This window comes from Tinamus guttatus, unplaced genomic scaffold (assembly GCF_059628265.1).
Source record: "Tinamus guttatus ecotype Peru unplaced genomic scaffold, ASM5962826v1 Tinamus_guttatus_pri_ptg000653l, whole genome shotgun sequence".
Classification (NCBI taxonomy): Eukaryota; Metazoa; Chordata; class Aves; order Tinamiformes; family Tinamidae; genus Tinamus; species Tinamus guttatus.
In genome coordinates, this window is record NW_028289187.1 from 1162635 (window position 1) to 1179238 (window position 16604).

Sequence of the window (16604 nt, forward strand, 5' to 3'; positions counted from 1 at the left end):
AAAAAAAGCTGACATGGCTTTTGGTCATACCAGCTCATTGTATTCACTGCGGAAAGCAGGCAGCGGATAAGTACGTGGGAAGTGAACTACTGGGATATCCAGCTGGATCAGACCGACTCCTCAGTGTCAGAATGAGTAAATTATGCTGTTTCACTAATAAAAAAAAAAACCCTCATAATTAATTGGAAAATCAAATAGATACTGGATATACCTTGTTCTGAAAAATATGCTTAGAGGAAAAAGTTGTTTAAGGTGGGAAGAAAAAACTATTATCTTTCACGGGATATGAGTTGTGGCAATGCTATATTATTTATGAAACAACAGCTATAAAAGATATCTGCTTTAGCCATGAGTTTTCAGTCATGATGGGCCACACTAAGATAAATCCACAAAACTGCTATCCTCAAATTCCTTCTTCTTTTTATCCCCAAATTCCTCTTTTTTTTTTTTCTTTCCTGTTCAAATAATATGAAACAAAAAGGGTGTTTTACAGATGAGATTGCTGGCTATTGAAAACGCATCTCCTCAATTGCTACATAAGACAAGGAATTACTAGCAGCAGATTTCTAGGCACATCTTCAAGAAGGTGTCAAAGCTTGCTGCTTTTCTACTGAATTACCGAAAGCTGTTACTTTTAGATAACTTCCTGTAATTTACCAGCAGGATCTGCTCGGTGCCTGCTGCAGTCAATGCTCTTTTGCTTTGCCTTTCTTTGTGGACAATGAAGCTCCTCTCTTTCATGAGAAATGTTGTAGTCTGACATCAACATGCAGTGATCGAGTTCCGAGTACTAAAATTGATTTTTTTTTTCCTTCTTATCTTTTTATTTTCTTTGAGAAGATGGGAAATTCTTATGCGGGTCAGCTCAAGACGACAAGATTTGAAGAAGTTTTGCATAATTCTATTGAGGCCTCTCTCCGCTCAAACAACTTAGTTCCCAGACCAATCTTTTCTCAGCTGTATTTGGAAGCTGAGCAGCAACTTTCTTCACTAGAAGGTAGGACATTGTGGAATTTATGTTTCTGCTCAAAAATCATCCTGCTCTTTGCTTTCCCAAAAGTCAGCATGAATATTTCAAATTAGAATGCAGAAAAACTATTCAGAGTTATGTGAATACTTAAACAATCTACAGATATATATTTATTCATTTTTTATTTGTTTATTAGAATTGGATTAAACACACAAATTATGCATTGCCTTTTATTTTGATAAGTCATTTGCTTGTTTACATTTATTTACATGTAAATCAAAGTACTATGAATTATTATATGAAGTGTGTGGAGATTTGGATCATAAATCTATTGTTCTATAATTTGCTATACATTTATGAAAAGTTGCATCATAAATGATGGTAAAAAAAAGGAAGATTTATGAATGAAATATGCTATTAGTAATTTTAATTGTGAAGAAATACAGCAGGAATATTTGTATCCTTTTACCAAGAAGTTTACAGTTACTTATTTTTAATTACTGTGGTTGCACAGGTGAAAACTTAGGCTCTATTTTCCAGTAGACTCTACTGAGATCAGTATTTAACACAGAGGTTTTCACAGTGAATTTGTGTGTGTGTGTTTAGTCTGCTTTCAGAACTTCACTTGATGAGGTTTTTTTCTTGAAAACAGTATAGTTTAGATCTGACAAGCAAACTCATGATATAATCTGTGGTTTGTTATGCTCTTAGACATGAAATCTGGAGGTAAAATGGGAGGTTGTGAGTTTATTGGCATGTGCAGAAAACTGGCCTGCTGGTGCAAGGCTACATTTAATGATTTAACCAGTTATTAATCCATTTGTGATTCATTTATTTTACCCTGGCCTACATACCCTTTCACAGCTTGCTAAAGATAGTTTAGATAAATACGTAATGAAAAACGCTTAGTGGGTAATAGTGCATTGTAACAGGAAAAAACAATTATCCCAAGAAATGATAGGTGATACAAGCGTTCTACAAAGATTAAACTCTTTACTAAGACCTCATTTTAAATGCAGAGAAATTTCCATCAATAAAGAGTTCTGCTCACATGATTAATTACATCTCCTAGTTCCCTGCTAACATAGGACATAAAAATAAATATACATTTGTGCTTCACACATCTGTATCTATATATCTATATCTTTCCCTCTTCTATGAGGATTTCCTAAGCTTTTGCTATGGCAACGAAGTGTGATGTCACTAGGTGGAGTATGACATGGGCTGGGAAGGGGCTGCGGGAAAAGAGCCCTTGTTTGGGGACAAAAGTGAAATTTCACACTCCCCTAACTCCTTTCACTGGAAGTTTTCAAAGAACTTTCCATGCCATTAAGGGCTGATTCTGTTTCCTTTGCAGTTAATGGAAACCGAATTGAATTGTAATTAATTAAAAGTCCCACAAGTGCTTAGTGAAGAACATTCCTTTCATGAATGTTTCAGTCTGGAGGGACCCTGACAGTACATTTAATGGAGCTTTTCTTCGCTGGTTCCTGGGGTGGGAGATGTCTGCGTGCTGGCATCACACGTGTTACCATCACTGTAATTTGGGCTTTCCACTTCTCGCTCCATGAAGCTCCATGCCCTTAGGGCCAGAAAGCAACTGAAGTGCCATCCTTGGGATTTTGTATTAAACCCTTGTCCTCCCCTCTCATTTTTATCTTTCTTTGACCAGCCATGATATAAATGCAGTGAGTCCCTGCATGTTTTGATGTTGCTGGGCCTTCAGTGTAAGCAGGAGAGGAACTGGCTTCACAAAACAATGCAGAGAAATAGATCTGCTGCGCTGTGATTACTCCTTCCTTGATCTGCATTTAGAGGAGGTTGTGTGTTTGTAAACACAGAGTATTTTATGGCTGTTGACTAAGCCCTGATCCTGCAATCAGTTTGGGAATATTAGTTCTAGCAGTAGTTTTATTTTCTGAGTAGTTCTAGTAAGAGAATATTGTATGAATATTGAAATGTTTTCAGGCCTTATAATTTGCATTATGCCTTAGGGAGAGAAGAATGTTCCATATGAAATTTCTTAATTAAGATACAAAAATGATAATTACAATTGTATGAATTTACAGATACAATAAATGCTTTCTGAAACCTCCGAAGTAGTTCTTTAAAGAAAGATAATGATATGCTATTCCATCTATGAATAGATTTAAAGACAATAAACCTGGACAAAATCTTCATAATACGTCTGTTAGTTTAATGGCATTATATCTAGATACATCGACTAGATACATGACTAATTCTGCCTAATACTGTAATATAAAAAAAGAAGAGCTATGATTGAGTCTACTTTTACCATCATCTTGTCTCCAATTTTCAGTGTTTGATTGTGTATTCTGTTTGGACTGCTTAAAAAAAGAAGATGTAAACAGAAATGTGAAAATATACAGTTGTTTGAAGGGCCCCAGCTTTAAAAACTAAAAGTTTCTTAAAAAATCACTGAAATGTAAATTTTGATGTCTAACCAGAAAATGTAGATCTATATTAAAAGAAGCAGCGGAAGCCCAAGTGACATCCATTAGAGGTGACAGAAACTATTTCTTTTGTATTTGCTCTTGTACTCCTTTCATTCTTGATCTGAAAGAGGTGTAGCTCTTTCCTTTCTTAATCTCTGCTTCAAGTTCTTAACTCTGTCTCTCTTTTGATGTGAAATTAAGGGTTATGACTGAACCAATTCAACAGTTTACTACTGCCCAAAGAGGGAAATCCCACCCCCTGCTTCCCCTATTTCTCCTGGTCATGTGTTTCCATTTTCTCCCTTTGCATTTGTTTTGGCATTTGTTGAATCTTGCACTGAGCTAATTAAATAAATAAATTCATCAAAAAAGCCTATTCACTTTTGTCTGATGCTGGCTTTGATGCTTTTTTTCCTGATGGGTTAGCAAGCTGAAAAGCTCGGCTCCAGAAAGTGTCAGAGCTGGTGCAGACAGAAAAGACAATCTCCTGGCTGGAAGTGTGAAGAAAGAGGAGAGCCACATTTACCCCTTTTTGGTTGCACTTAGATATTAATTGTCATAAAATCAAAACACATAATACTTGCCTGATTAAGTAGTAAAGACTGAGAGCTTCACTTCTCCATTTGTTCACTTTCAGCTTTTTTGTCTTTGCTCTACTTTCATAAAGTTGTATTGTTTAAAATTCTGCCCTTATCTGTGTGCCCCAGACCTCAAGCCTGCTGTTGAGATACTTAAAAGTAAACATGCCCTTCAAATGTTCTTCTAGATTGGGGTGGAAGTCTTAATAACCTTCAGAAGCAAGCTTCCAAACTCTGGATTTTCTTTCTTCAGCCTCCTCCCTTGCTACTCATTTATTCTGCAGTATTTGTTTAGGTGATTCTACATTCATTTCTCAATAAAACTTATTTTAAGGAGGGTCACAGGAAAAAAAATCCTTAATAAATATCCTGTTCTGAGTGCCTGATTGAAAGTAGGTTGCAGCAATGCTAGTGTGTCCAGTTGACCCTGAGCTTTGGAGGGTGACTACAGTGGCTTCGCTGTCTTTCTGTTTCAATACTAGAAGCTAGAACCACAGAAGACTGTAGGAGCCTAACTGCTATTTTAGTTGCACAAATCCAGACAGCTATTCAACTTCTATCTGATGCTCAAGTATACAGAACCCCTTATCACCAAACTCAGACTCTCTACTTATTTGCTGCAGGCATGTCCCTATAGTAGCAGTACCGAAAAGCTAGAATCCTACCTTGCTGGTATTCACTACATACTTTTCTCCTGTCTCTATCATGTATCATTTTGGATCTGGTTTCATTTATTTTCTGTCTTGTCCACAGAGGCATTCTTCCCATTTACTATCTAGTTGCACTTTTCCCATTTGCCAGGAATGTCCTAGCCAAAGAGAGGATGGGTCATTTCTCAGTAGGTTCTGCTGAAGCTGTTCTATTGCGCCTGAAAACGTAACTGTCTGATGAATGCAGAGAGAGAAAGAAATAGTCTCTAGTTGAGAGACTGAAACATCACTGAGAATATGAACAACTGGAATTGTTTTGCCATCTGTTGAGTTAGAGGAAGGATTTGAACATGGGATTCTCATATCCCAAGGGAACTCTCTAGGAAGCAAGCTATCAGGTAAAAATGTTGACTTGGGCAACCAGCACTCCAGCAAGGTGGCTGCAGCAGAAGCAGCAACTCAGGCTGCCTGCAAGTTGAAGCCTAAATCATGCAGGCTCTTCAGCATTTAGTATTGGTTTTCTCTTGACCAGCACAGTCCATGCACAAATTTCTGTGAAACATGTTCCTGGGCATGTCCCTTCCCTCGACAATGTACAGGGAGCTGCACAGTGCCTTACTCAGTGCATTGGATTCTGGTAGGAGACAGCCTGCCTCAAAATTAGGTGTCCTTATCTTGGTGTCATTTGTGGTAAACCTAGTTTCAAGCAGGAACCATCTCTTCAGTTTCCTGTGCAACATCGAGGACACGGTCAGTATCTAATAAAATCTTTGCATGGACAGTAACCAGGACATTTTAAAGTGCTAAGAAGTAGTAACTTTGTTTTTTATATTGGATGTCATTTTTATAAATACAGGACACAGTTCAATTATTGTGAATAGCAAGAGTTCAAAAACTAGCCTCTAATAAAGATCATGAGGTTGCTTTCAAGTTAATGAAATTTAAAAAATAATAAATTAAGGCGACTTTTTATTTTCTCTTTAGCCTTTTATTTTTTCAGGTGCTCTAGCGTCATGCTTTTGAAACTTTTTTGTATAAGGGCTATAGGTTTTATTTTTTATGAAAGACACATTCTATTATAAGCATAAAAACATATAAGCATAAAGTTGGAATGTTAAGGAAACAACAAATATCTTTTGTGATGTTTGTGATACCTTATCAGGTGATAAGACTGAAGTCTTTGTCAAAAATAGAGAGAGAACCCAGTTAATTTATATTAACTGGGTCATTCTGTTCATTCATTAATTTGTTGTTGCCAGCACTATCTGTTTTCAAAGAGTAATTTTTGCTATGATAATTTGTAGCAGGCAGCAGAGCAGATAATGAGGAAGAGGAAGAGGAGGAGGAGGAAGAAGGTTCAGAATCAAATAGTCCTCCTATTTCTTACCAGATGAAGCCTCCTCCAGAAGGTTGTTGCACTACTGATGGTAAGAAATGTATTAAATATTTTATTAGAGATACCCAAAAGGGTAGAATCAGGGCCCTCCCCAAATCAGAATGAAATGATTTATGTTATGTAAAGATCCTAAAATGTCAGTGTTCATTATCTGCTAGACAAAACTGGAAACTTTGATTGCTCTTGTATTTTGTTTGTTGAGGGAGTCAGATAGGCATTTGGCATGAGGACAGAACTGTTGTTCTTTTATGCAATTTGACCTTCAAAGAGTTGATTATGCAAGCATAACATTCACTAAAATGAATATCATAATTTTTATGGCTTTATTATCACAATTTACTACTTAAAGTGCACCTCTTCTCGTGATGCTGTAAAAGAAAAATTCTCTCCAAACAGGAAAAGCCAGTGCAATTCACTAGATATTAAGAACCATTATTTTTGTTCTTAAATGTATGACTTAAATTGTGATTATGGTGGTAAATAGTTCCATAAATATTTAGTCTGCACAACATCACCATAGTTTGCTTATTTTACTGTAAGGATTTTTTTACAGCTGACCAAAAACCAAAAGGCATGGAAGAAAATTATCTCTTAGCTTGCCCTTGAATTCAGGGGATATAACTTTGCACTTCATAGTAAATAAATAAATAAATAATTATTTAATGGAGACAAATGTGAGTATTTAAACAAAAAATCTTCTCATCTTAAAATACGTTGAATTGATTTTTTTTTTCTAGGTTTCTGCCAGGCTGGTAAAGATTTGAGATTGGTTTCAATTTCCAATGAGCATATTGAGGTACCGTCAGGGTTTTTACTTGTTGGTGCAAAGTCACCAAATTTACCTGACCATCTTTTAGTGTGTGCTGTGGATAAAAGATTCCTGCCAGATGACAATGGGCGCAACGCCCTGCTGGGTAAGTGTCTGCGGTTGCATTTGTGGATTCTTTTTTTGGGCTACCTTAATAGTCAGTCTCTTTTTGCAGGGTAAGTTCAGCAGATCTTATTTCTACCGGGTGTATGCAATGACTCCCAGTCATGATACACAAGATAACAGCTCAGAAATGGCAATATTAATTGGCCAGTTCATTCAAAATGCTTCATTGCCTTCTGTTTGTTAGCCCAAGATGAAATTCTAGTCAGTTTATGTCCTGGTTACTGGAACTACACATCTGGTAACTGGACTAACTGAAATGCTGCCTGTCTCTTTTATTTTTGCTTTCCAAACACTTTAACAGGCTGTAGACTTTTCTGATTACTATACACAAATATAGAGCTTGATGATAGTTTAGACTAGAGACTTCTATGGCTTTCTTTGGATTATGACAGTGCTGAAATAGTAAGGCGGATTCTGTATCCTAGCCTATGACTTCTTGGTATTATCCTAGTATAAATAAATATGAATGTTTATAGGCTGAAATTTTGCTTGACGTGTAAGCAGATTTGTGCTTGTGTTTGAATTCAGTCTTTCATTACACATTATTTTAAGATGGGAATTGTGGAGGCTAATTAAAATTTTATTATTTTTTATCTATTTAAATGTCTGGATGATGAAGTTTCTGCTATGTATTCTTATTAGCCTTATTCAAAATCTGATAATTAGAGTTGATTTGCAATCATATGAATTAATGAACTAAATAGAAATGTTATTAAAATGGAATAGATTTTATATTAGAGAAAGTGATATATTATTTGAAGGAAAATTCTTTACACTCAGGCATTCTCAGGTTCTTATGTATCATTTTCAAAATGCTGTATAGTTTGTCTACATACTGGTCTAAACAGCAACAAAGAAATATAAGTCATTGTGCCTTTTAACCATTTTCTTTCACAAACAGTAAGGGGAACTATGTGAACCCAGCTGTTATATACTGAGCTCTTATCTCAGTTCAGTAACTCTTCAAGACATTTGGGATGACAGCATAGTGTGAAGGTGCATAACGTAATTCCATGTACAGTAACTTCTTTCCTCATGTGATCTTGCAAAGCTGGATTGGTCACAGTACATTTGACCAGTGATTGTAAAGGAATTAAGGGGATCGTAAATCACCAACTTGTTGTCATTTTAAAGATAAAGACAGGAATGTTGTACCACTCAAGTCATTCACTGCTGCACTATTAACAGCTTAAGCTCCTTAGGCTGTTAGCAGAGAGGAAGTGGTGTATTTGTTAATTGCACGCTAAACAAGAACAGAAAAAGGCAATAAGAACATAACTGACAGGTTTTGATGCTGTTTCTATCCTAAGTTTGCTTGTTTAATACTATTTTAGTTTCCTGGAGCCTTTTATGTGCTTATACTTGGCTGTTGTTTTACATTTGAAAACCAGTAAACAACATTCTTTTGCAAAGGATTTTAGTAACGCTGTGGGATAACCTTTTACTTATTCTATAATAAGCTTCAGTTGAAAGAACTTACATAATTTGAGATAAAAAAATCTTAATTATTTCCAAAATCTCTAAATAAAATAAAATTTATGGTGTGTGTAAGCTGATAAAAAGAAAGATATATCTTACTGAGATCAGGATAACATAACATTGGTACAATACATTGCACTGTAGGTAGAAATCATTGTTTGATTCTGGTTTTCATAAACTGATGTAAGTTAGAATGAATGCAGTATAGTCATACTTCAATCTCATCACAGTAAGTAAAATTAGAACCAGACGTGCACAGTCTCATGTTTTCAAGACATGGTAGCATAAAAGAGAGAAGCATTCTTCTTATAATTCTTTGCCTATTAGAATAACATATCTCTGTTGTATGCTAGTTAGGTGGATGTCTTTCCATAGACAGTTACTATAGAAAGGCAAAGCTCTTTTTATTATTGTGCTCTCTAAAGATGGGATAGAAGGCTTATTTTTAGTGTCCTAGGTCTAGGCCATTCTTCAAACTTTATTTTTATTTTTTTGAGAGGACATGGAAGTGGTCCCTAAAACTTTAGTGAGGAGGAAGAGATTCATTTTGAATCAAAGTGAACTGTCACTGGGAGTCAGAGTGTAACCCACACTTCTAGCAATTGCTTGTACCTTGAACCATGTTGCTTTTTCTCAATTTCTTTTTTCTTTCTCTTAATTAACTGTGTTTTTGTAAGACAGCTCTTAATCACTATTGCAGTTTTTTTTCCCAAACAAATTTATTTGAAGGGAAAAGACATCAATGCATTATGTCTTAGTTTCCTGATTTCTCATGGCCTCCCTGCGTATGTTTGTGCAGATGCCTGTGAAGCAAATAAAAATTCCAGAAGAAAACAGGAAATGTCTTGGTAGCTTCCTGACCAGCTTTTAGCTTATGGGCTTGTCTCCGTGCGAGGCTGTTGATATGCCTCTGGGGCTCGTGCCAATTTATTGATTATGTTAATGGCATGTCCCGCCATCGGGGCGAATGTGCTGGTGATTTGAAAGTCACTTCTGGGGAACAGTTAGGCTATTTTGTTTGTCTGTTTTTACAGTTGCTGTATTATTCCAGGGGAAAATCCTGTTTTCTTAAAAAGGCTTTATTTTTGTCCAGCAAATATTTTTAATGTCAGAGGAACTTTAGCATGTAATGTGATTTATGTTAATCACATTAGATCACAGATTTTATTAATCTGCAGAATAGACTTTTTTTTTTGGCCTTGGGGAATGCTTAGATGGAGGAAGCACTTCTGTCACTGTGCAGTGTTCAGTGTTTCCTAGTAAAAGCAGCTGACTTGTGCTAGTTCCAAAGGCTTTCCTCTTCGGGGTTTTTCCCCTCTTCTCCCCTTCAAGAAGAGTCTCTCATGGTAAACAAAGCACCTATTCACTCATCATTTTTCTTCCCAAAAGACCAAATGCCTGCCCACTTCCCTAGCACGGAATAGAAATCTTTTTTTTTTCAGTGAGTCCCTGAGGTTGGAATGACAGAGAAAAAGATTAGTTTGCTTGCATTGTAATCTGTGTGGAAGAAAACAGTGCAGTGTAAAATACTGTGGCTGTCTGTTAAAATGTACAATGTTCTATTAGGCCATTGTAATAGTAGTGAATTAGTGCTATAATGGAGCTTTTTGCATTGACCGTATTGAATTAATTTATTTTTTCAAATGCAAGACTTCAGTCTTTAATTAGAATGGTATTGAATGGAAGGGAAAAATGTGGAGCGTTGTCAGTGTTTGTGTGCTTTTTACTTGTGAGTAGAACTGAACAGAAAAATATTCATGTTGAAAAGTTGGAGAATGATCACTTTTTGTCTAAAGGAAGTTATATAGCCTTCTACAAAAATATTAACATTAAATAAACCCCCGTTATTAATTTAAAAGAGGAACAGGAAGACATCTGCCAACTCATGAAAGGTTAGATTATACCAGTGTTAGATGGATATCCTTCCAGCCTGAAGTTCTCTGTTTATCCCTAGCACAAGCTCAATGCTGATCCAAAGGACTCATTTCCCTAGTGAGAAGGTAGGTCAGTTTTCATACCCTTTTAGTCCAAGGTCCCTCTTCCGACCACAGGGTCCCTATTGTGTCAGTGCTTTTTAAGTTGTGGGTAATTGATCATTGTGATGTAGCAAATGCATGTGGTGCAATATCTGATACAATTGAATAACCTCTGATTAAACAATCTACAGAGAGTTACAGCCGTAAGTCACTACTGAACGGAGCTGGATTTGAACTCGTGACCTAAAGGTGAAAGGCTTTTAGCCTCTAAACTCCAGGCATTGATTTCTAATTCTCTTGTGAAATCAATCCCATGACATAGATATATTGAGCCACCTTATGGCTGCCCTGACTCCGCTGACCTTTGTCCTTTCTGTAATGTATGGAAGAATATTTAATGCAGCTTGTTTATGAAACAAGCTGTCCCCTTTATCAGCTGCTGCCTTGGCCCACGGCAAGTAAATAAGGCACACGGAGAAGAGGGAATTATGAAATGTTTGGGTTCTTGGTGTTGCTAAATCCCTTCTGCTAAACGTAGTATTATGATCAAGATTGCAGTCTGAGAGCCTTGCAATTGGTGGTGACTGAACAGCACTTTTATAGTACTGAAATGATAAAATCATGCTTTTTTGTATTTGTGATGTCAGCACATCACAAACACACACAGAACATTAACAGAGCAATGAACTGCTTTAGAAGGTATCAAATCAGGACATACGGACTTGCACGAAAGGAGTCTTAGCCGAATTCCCGGAGCTGGGACAAGCTTCAAGTGAAAGATGACACTGATTTAAAAAGAAAATTAAACAATAAACTTCTAAAATATTCTCCAAGCACTTTTGAAAGCAAAGAGGTATTCTAGATCTGTTGTATTCTTACCAGATCTTGTGTGTATATTATATGTACTAATTTTCTAGTAGGCCTCAGAGGTCAAAGTAGATAAGCAGGGCAAAAGGCTGCTTCAGGTTGAAGCCATTGTTTGCTAAGCCATCTTAGGTTGATGGTGATTTACAAGGGTTACTGGTAGTAGCTGATCTCCTGTCCACATGAAAAGATTTTATGTCCCCCATCCAACTTTCTTTTGGACAGATATTTCTACCTGTGCCTTTGGCAGCCTGCTGGTTACCCTGAGTGAAAGGGAAAAACCTGGATAAGATCCCAATGCTCAGGACACCTTCATTTCCTAACAGAAGCATTTTCATGATTTCTTAATCTCTTTAAAACACATTCAAACGCTACTGCTTTTAACACTTTTATTTTATTTTTGTTGTTGCTTTTATTGCAGCAAATGGAGGTGCAGTGTTGTTGGACAGATGCTTTTGTGCTGATTTAATACAGAGGATTATGCAGAGTCATGGCTTGCCCTGATCTTAGAAGTCATAGTGACCTTCATCATCCGGCCTACCAGGATCAGAGATATAAGGGATCTTTCAATAGCTGTTAATTACTTGTTCCTGTAGATAGCAGAACAATTGTTCTACATGCATTAGATTTTTAACAAATTCTTATGAGACATTTGAAAACTAACGGAAGTGATCAGGTTGTAAGTCAAGCTAAAATCACTTTATATATGTGTGTGTGTGTGTGTGTGTACACCCTAGTAACAGATGTTTGCAAAGCATTATATTTCAATGATTATGACTTCAGTTCCCTTGTGTTACAGAAGAAAGTATTGAATATTAATTTGAAATCATTGAATATTGAATATTAATCATTGAAAATATATGACTGAAGTTATCATTTTCATAAATAATTAATCTATCTACCATATTATTGGCCAGCAACATTATTTATTTCCAAAGTTGGTCTCCATATGTTATGTGAAATCCTTTATGTTATTTTTACCATCTTTCGGTTCACTGAAACACGGTAATTCTTGCATCATTAGACAAGGAGCAAAACCTCCCAGGTTTTTTTCTTAAGACATTCATCATTTTAAATAATAATAATAGCAATAATAATAATAAAACCTTTATTACTTCTTTTCCAAAGGAATTTATTTCCATTTCACTGTCTGTTAATTTTTATCTGCATTATTAAAATTCAGAAGTAGAGCTTTTTGTGGATGCTAGTACATCAAAATGTGCATGGGATGTCATTTAAAGAAGTCAAAGAAGCCTAAGTGCTTCAGGGCATGAGTAGGGAATAGAGAGTAAGTGCCATGGGGCAGTTTATGTTCTAATTGTGCACTGTAGGGCTTGTTTGTGAGTAATTAGCTTTCTCAGAGAGTTTCATTGGTCTGATACAATTTACTGCAATTTCCTGCAATTTTCTGCATGGAAGTGCTTTGGAAAATGGAAGAATAAAGTTGGTCAAGAATGAAAGGTAAATAGTCTTAGCTGCTAAGGAATGCTCTCTGCCTATAGTACAATGATATGGCCATTGAGAGCCCTTTTTGAGGCTGAATGAGAGGAAATGACAATAACACTGGAAATGCCCCACAAGCCTGAGTACAGTAAGTGTCAGTAAGTGCAAGGACTAGGTCTTTGTCACGTTCTATAAAATTATGGATGCTATTTCCCTAATCAGAAATAAGAGGAGTGAAAATGCAGTCTGGACACATAATTTGATAAAACTCTTTAAATCAATAGCCCAAGAAGGCTTTACCATTTTTCCTCTCTAAAAAAAAGGAAACTTAGTACTTAATATACTTAGTTATGATTAAATATTCAAAATGAAATATACTTTATATATATATATACATATATATGTGTGTATATATATACATGATATATATATTGATATGTATCATTTCTTGATATGTAATTACACGTTTAATTTCAGTGAAAACTAGAGAAGAAAGAACCATGTGCTTTCTGTGGTATTGAATAGGGCTGGAGTTAAACACCTGAATCAGAAATTCTTATTGAAATATTTTTAATTGTTCTCTAAATGTGAGTATTTATGGAATTCAGGGGACAAAGTGCAATATAATGGACTTGGTGTAATTTGTTTTTTTTTGAGGAAAATGTTAATAATAAGTTAATTCTCTACCAAATAAATAAATAAAGGAATGCTGCTTCTCTCAGGAAGAAGTCCTGTCTGGATGTCATTAACACTGAGCCACCTATTTCACTAGATTATATGTGTTGTTTATTTTATCAGGCTTCTCTGGCAATTGCGTTGGCTGTGGCAAGAAGGGTTTCTGCTACTTTACGGAATTCTCCAATCACATTAATCTTAAACTGACCACTCAGCCCAAGAAACAGAAACACTTAAAGTATTATCTGGTCAGGAATGCACAGGGAGCGCTGACCAAAGGCTCTGTAATCTGCTGGAAAGGGGCAGGTAAGATAATGAAGCTGTCGTGCTCAAGCTCTGGTTTTCATCCTCCAAGCTTAGATATCACAGGCACAGGCATCTGTGTAAACCCAAAGCCAGAGCAGTTGAAAGAAAGACTCTTTAAGCTAGGTGATTACTAGAACAGCTGTAGAAAGCAATTAACCAACCTATTACAAAGATAGCATGTTCAACGGCATCAGTTCCTCCCTTACAAGTGCTGTGGCCTCTAAGTAATTCATGTCTGAAATTATCAAATCAAAGCAAATGTCCCTGTTGTCAGTGCATAAGAATATTCTTCCCTTCTTAAGAGTTCAGAAGCTGTCAGTCTTCATCCAGCACCTGTACGAGCACTTTGTTCCAGCTGCCAGAGAGCTCGGGCCCCTCCGGAAGCCTCTCCAACGAGCCTCTCCCACCGCCAAACCCATCTGCTCCGGCCGGGACTCAGCCAGCAGGTACACTGGGGGTCTCGCTCAGCACTATGTGTATTTGTATGAATGAAAAGACAAACAACTAAACACACTCTTTCATTAAAAAGTCCAAGTTAAATTATTTATATTACAAATAATGAATCATTCTTTGAAATCTTCTTGCTCACATTATTTCTCCAGAGTAATGTATAAAGAGTTAGAAATAATTAATTGCTCGGGTGTTCTCTAGCTTGCTCATACCTAAGGCAAACCAAATCTTTTTAAAATTGCTGAGAATAGGTATTGCCCTTCTGCAGCTGTTGCTTGTCCAGTCAGAGATGACAAGTTCTACAGGAATTGTGTCTTTTCAGCTCGATCCTCTGATCCTGTCTATTTTATGTTATGATGAGAATCCTCTTTTCTGTAGAGATTATATGGATATTAGATTAAAAGCACATGACTTTTTTCCTCTGCTAGAAAAAGCTGTTTAAATATTAAAAAATAAACTAATGGTTATTATCTAACTTTTAGAATAAAAATATTATTGAACTATTTGCTTTTTCATTACACTAACATAAATACAAGGTGATGGATGACAGAGGCTAAAATCATTTATTTGAGCTTCTTTATTATGAAAATAGCTCTCCAGAGTCCTATGACTGTTACAGAGATTCACATATGTGAACTGAAGAACATCTGTTGGTGGTTATAGTCTCTCTGTGAGATAGAGGCCTGTTAAATAGTTGTGATTTGGAGTGCTGGTACCCCTCCAGAACAAATAATTAATCTCTCTACAACAGCAATGCTGGCCTTCATTTGTCAGGGTTTAAATACATAAAAAGAGCTATATTAGTTACAAGCATACTAGGCTTGAGAAAATCTTTTTTTTTTTTTTTAATATATCACACTTAAGGAAATTAAAAAAAAAACCCTGAAAACAGGATGACAATTCTGAATCTAGGCTTACGGGATTTTTAGTTAATTTAAGCAACCAAAAATGATTCCCTTTATTATCTTTACTGTTTTTCCAGTGAACATCATGTAAGATTTAGAGTCCACCTGCAAAGGGTCTAAGGCATCTCACACATGTATTTAATTGCAGAATGGGATTTTACCTTGTCACTTAACCAGAGATCAGACAGAAATAATCTGATATAAGATTACATATCTGATATAATATATAATATATAGAAGTGGATTTATTTTATTCTGCATTGCATTCACTCTGAGCAGAACCGATACCTTTAGTTAAGTAAATAATCAGTTTATTATATCAAGTGGGGATCTTGACCCTGGAATATATTGTAAATACTTTCTTTTTTTCTTACCAGCTGCAACCACAGATCATATCCCTTCAACAGCAGCATTCAGCTCAACAGTTCATAATGGCAAGGAATCTCCTAAACAACAGCTAGTGAAAAATAACCTGTCAGGTTTGATGAGACCTTCTGTGTTAGGTATTATATGGATCTGTTTTTCAATCACTTTAAACTCTTTGTTCCATGACTGTAATAGAATAATTGAATAAATGATATCATTTTTTTTCACTTTTTTATGTTAATTTTCAGAGTTTTAAAAAATATTAATACTTTCTCAACAATATCACCCAAAAGATTTTGCAGAGGGAAATATGAAAGCTTTATAAATAACTACTCATGGGATAATTCCTAAGTTGCAGTCTACCATAGGGCAGACCACAAGAATTGGGTAGCTTGCTCCAATTTTAAGACATTGTGCTCAGTGAACCATTATTATTCAACAAGATTTGTGTTTTCTCTTTTCTGAAAACAAACTGTATTCTGTGTCACTGACTTCTTTAAGCAAGAAAGCCCTTGTTAGTCTTTAGTATAGGTAGAAACATGTTATAACTCTACTTTAGAATAAGCTTTCCCTAGCTGCACTGCTAACATCAAAGCCAAATTCAGTTTTCTGCCCATTTCTCTGCAGCAACGCCTTCTCAGTAGCCGGTAAGATTGATCTTCCCAGTTCATCTTAGAATGATACCTTCACATGTCAGTATTATTACATAACCCTGTAAGAAGCAGCAAGGCATTTCCAAATGAAAAATACATTATATTGATCTGATTATCTTAAAATGATACTTCTGCCACAACATTATGCCAAGCAACTAAACGAAAACATGAGTAGAACAAATGACTTTATACTGCCCTCACGTGGTAAAAATTTAAAGGACAAAGTGATTTTTGAAAAACCTATATCCATATATATAAAAGATATATATGCATATGTATGTTTATAAGTGTGTGTGTGTGTGTATATATATTTGTAAAATGGTTCTACATGTGAACAATCTGATTCTAAATCTGAAGACTTCAGGTTTATTTAGCCCTACCAGTATGAAGTGTTACAACCTTTGCAGAGGCGTGTCCAGAAACAGAAAGAGAGAAGTCCTGTAAGATGCTGAGCAGTTCCTGGAGGACCTTTGACTCTCAGTAGATAGTAATACTTTATGTTA

General features: G+C 35.9%; 1 protein-coding gene across 1 annotated transcript in view; it reads left to right on the forward strand.

Moving 5' to 3' along the window:
- Positions 1-438: 438 nt before the first annotated feature.
- GREB1 (growth regulating estrogen receptor binding 1) overlaps positions 439-16604 on the forward strand; it is a 50188-nt gene continuing 34022 nt past the window's right edge. The window contains exons 1-6 of the mRNA XM_088536243.1: positions 439-997; positions 5959-6081; positions 6788-6964; positions 13545-13727; positions 14030-14173; positions 15460-15585. Coding sequence (XP_088392369.1) covers positions 841-997; positions 5959-6081; positions 6788-6964; positions 13545-13727; positions 14030-14173; positions 15460-15585 — 910 coding nt within the window. The 5' untranslated portion in view covers positions 439-840. The remainder of the gene's footprint in view (positions 998-5958; positions 6082-6787; positions 6965-13544; positions 13728-14029; positions 14174-15459; positions 15586-16604) is intronic.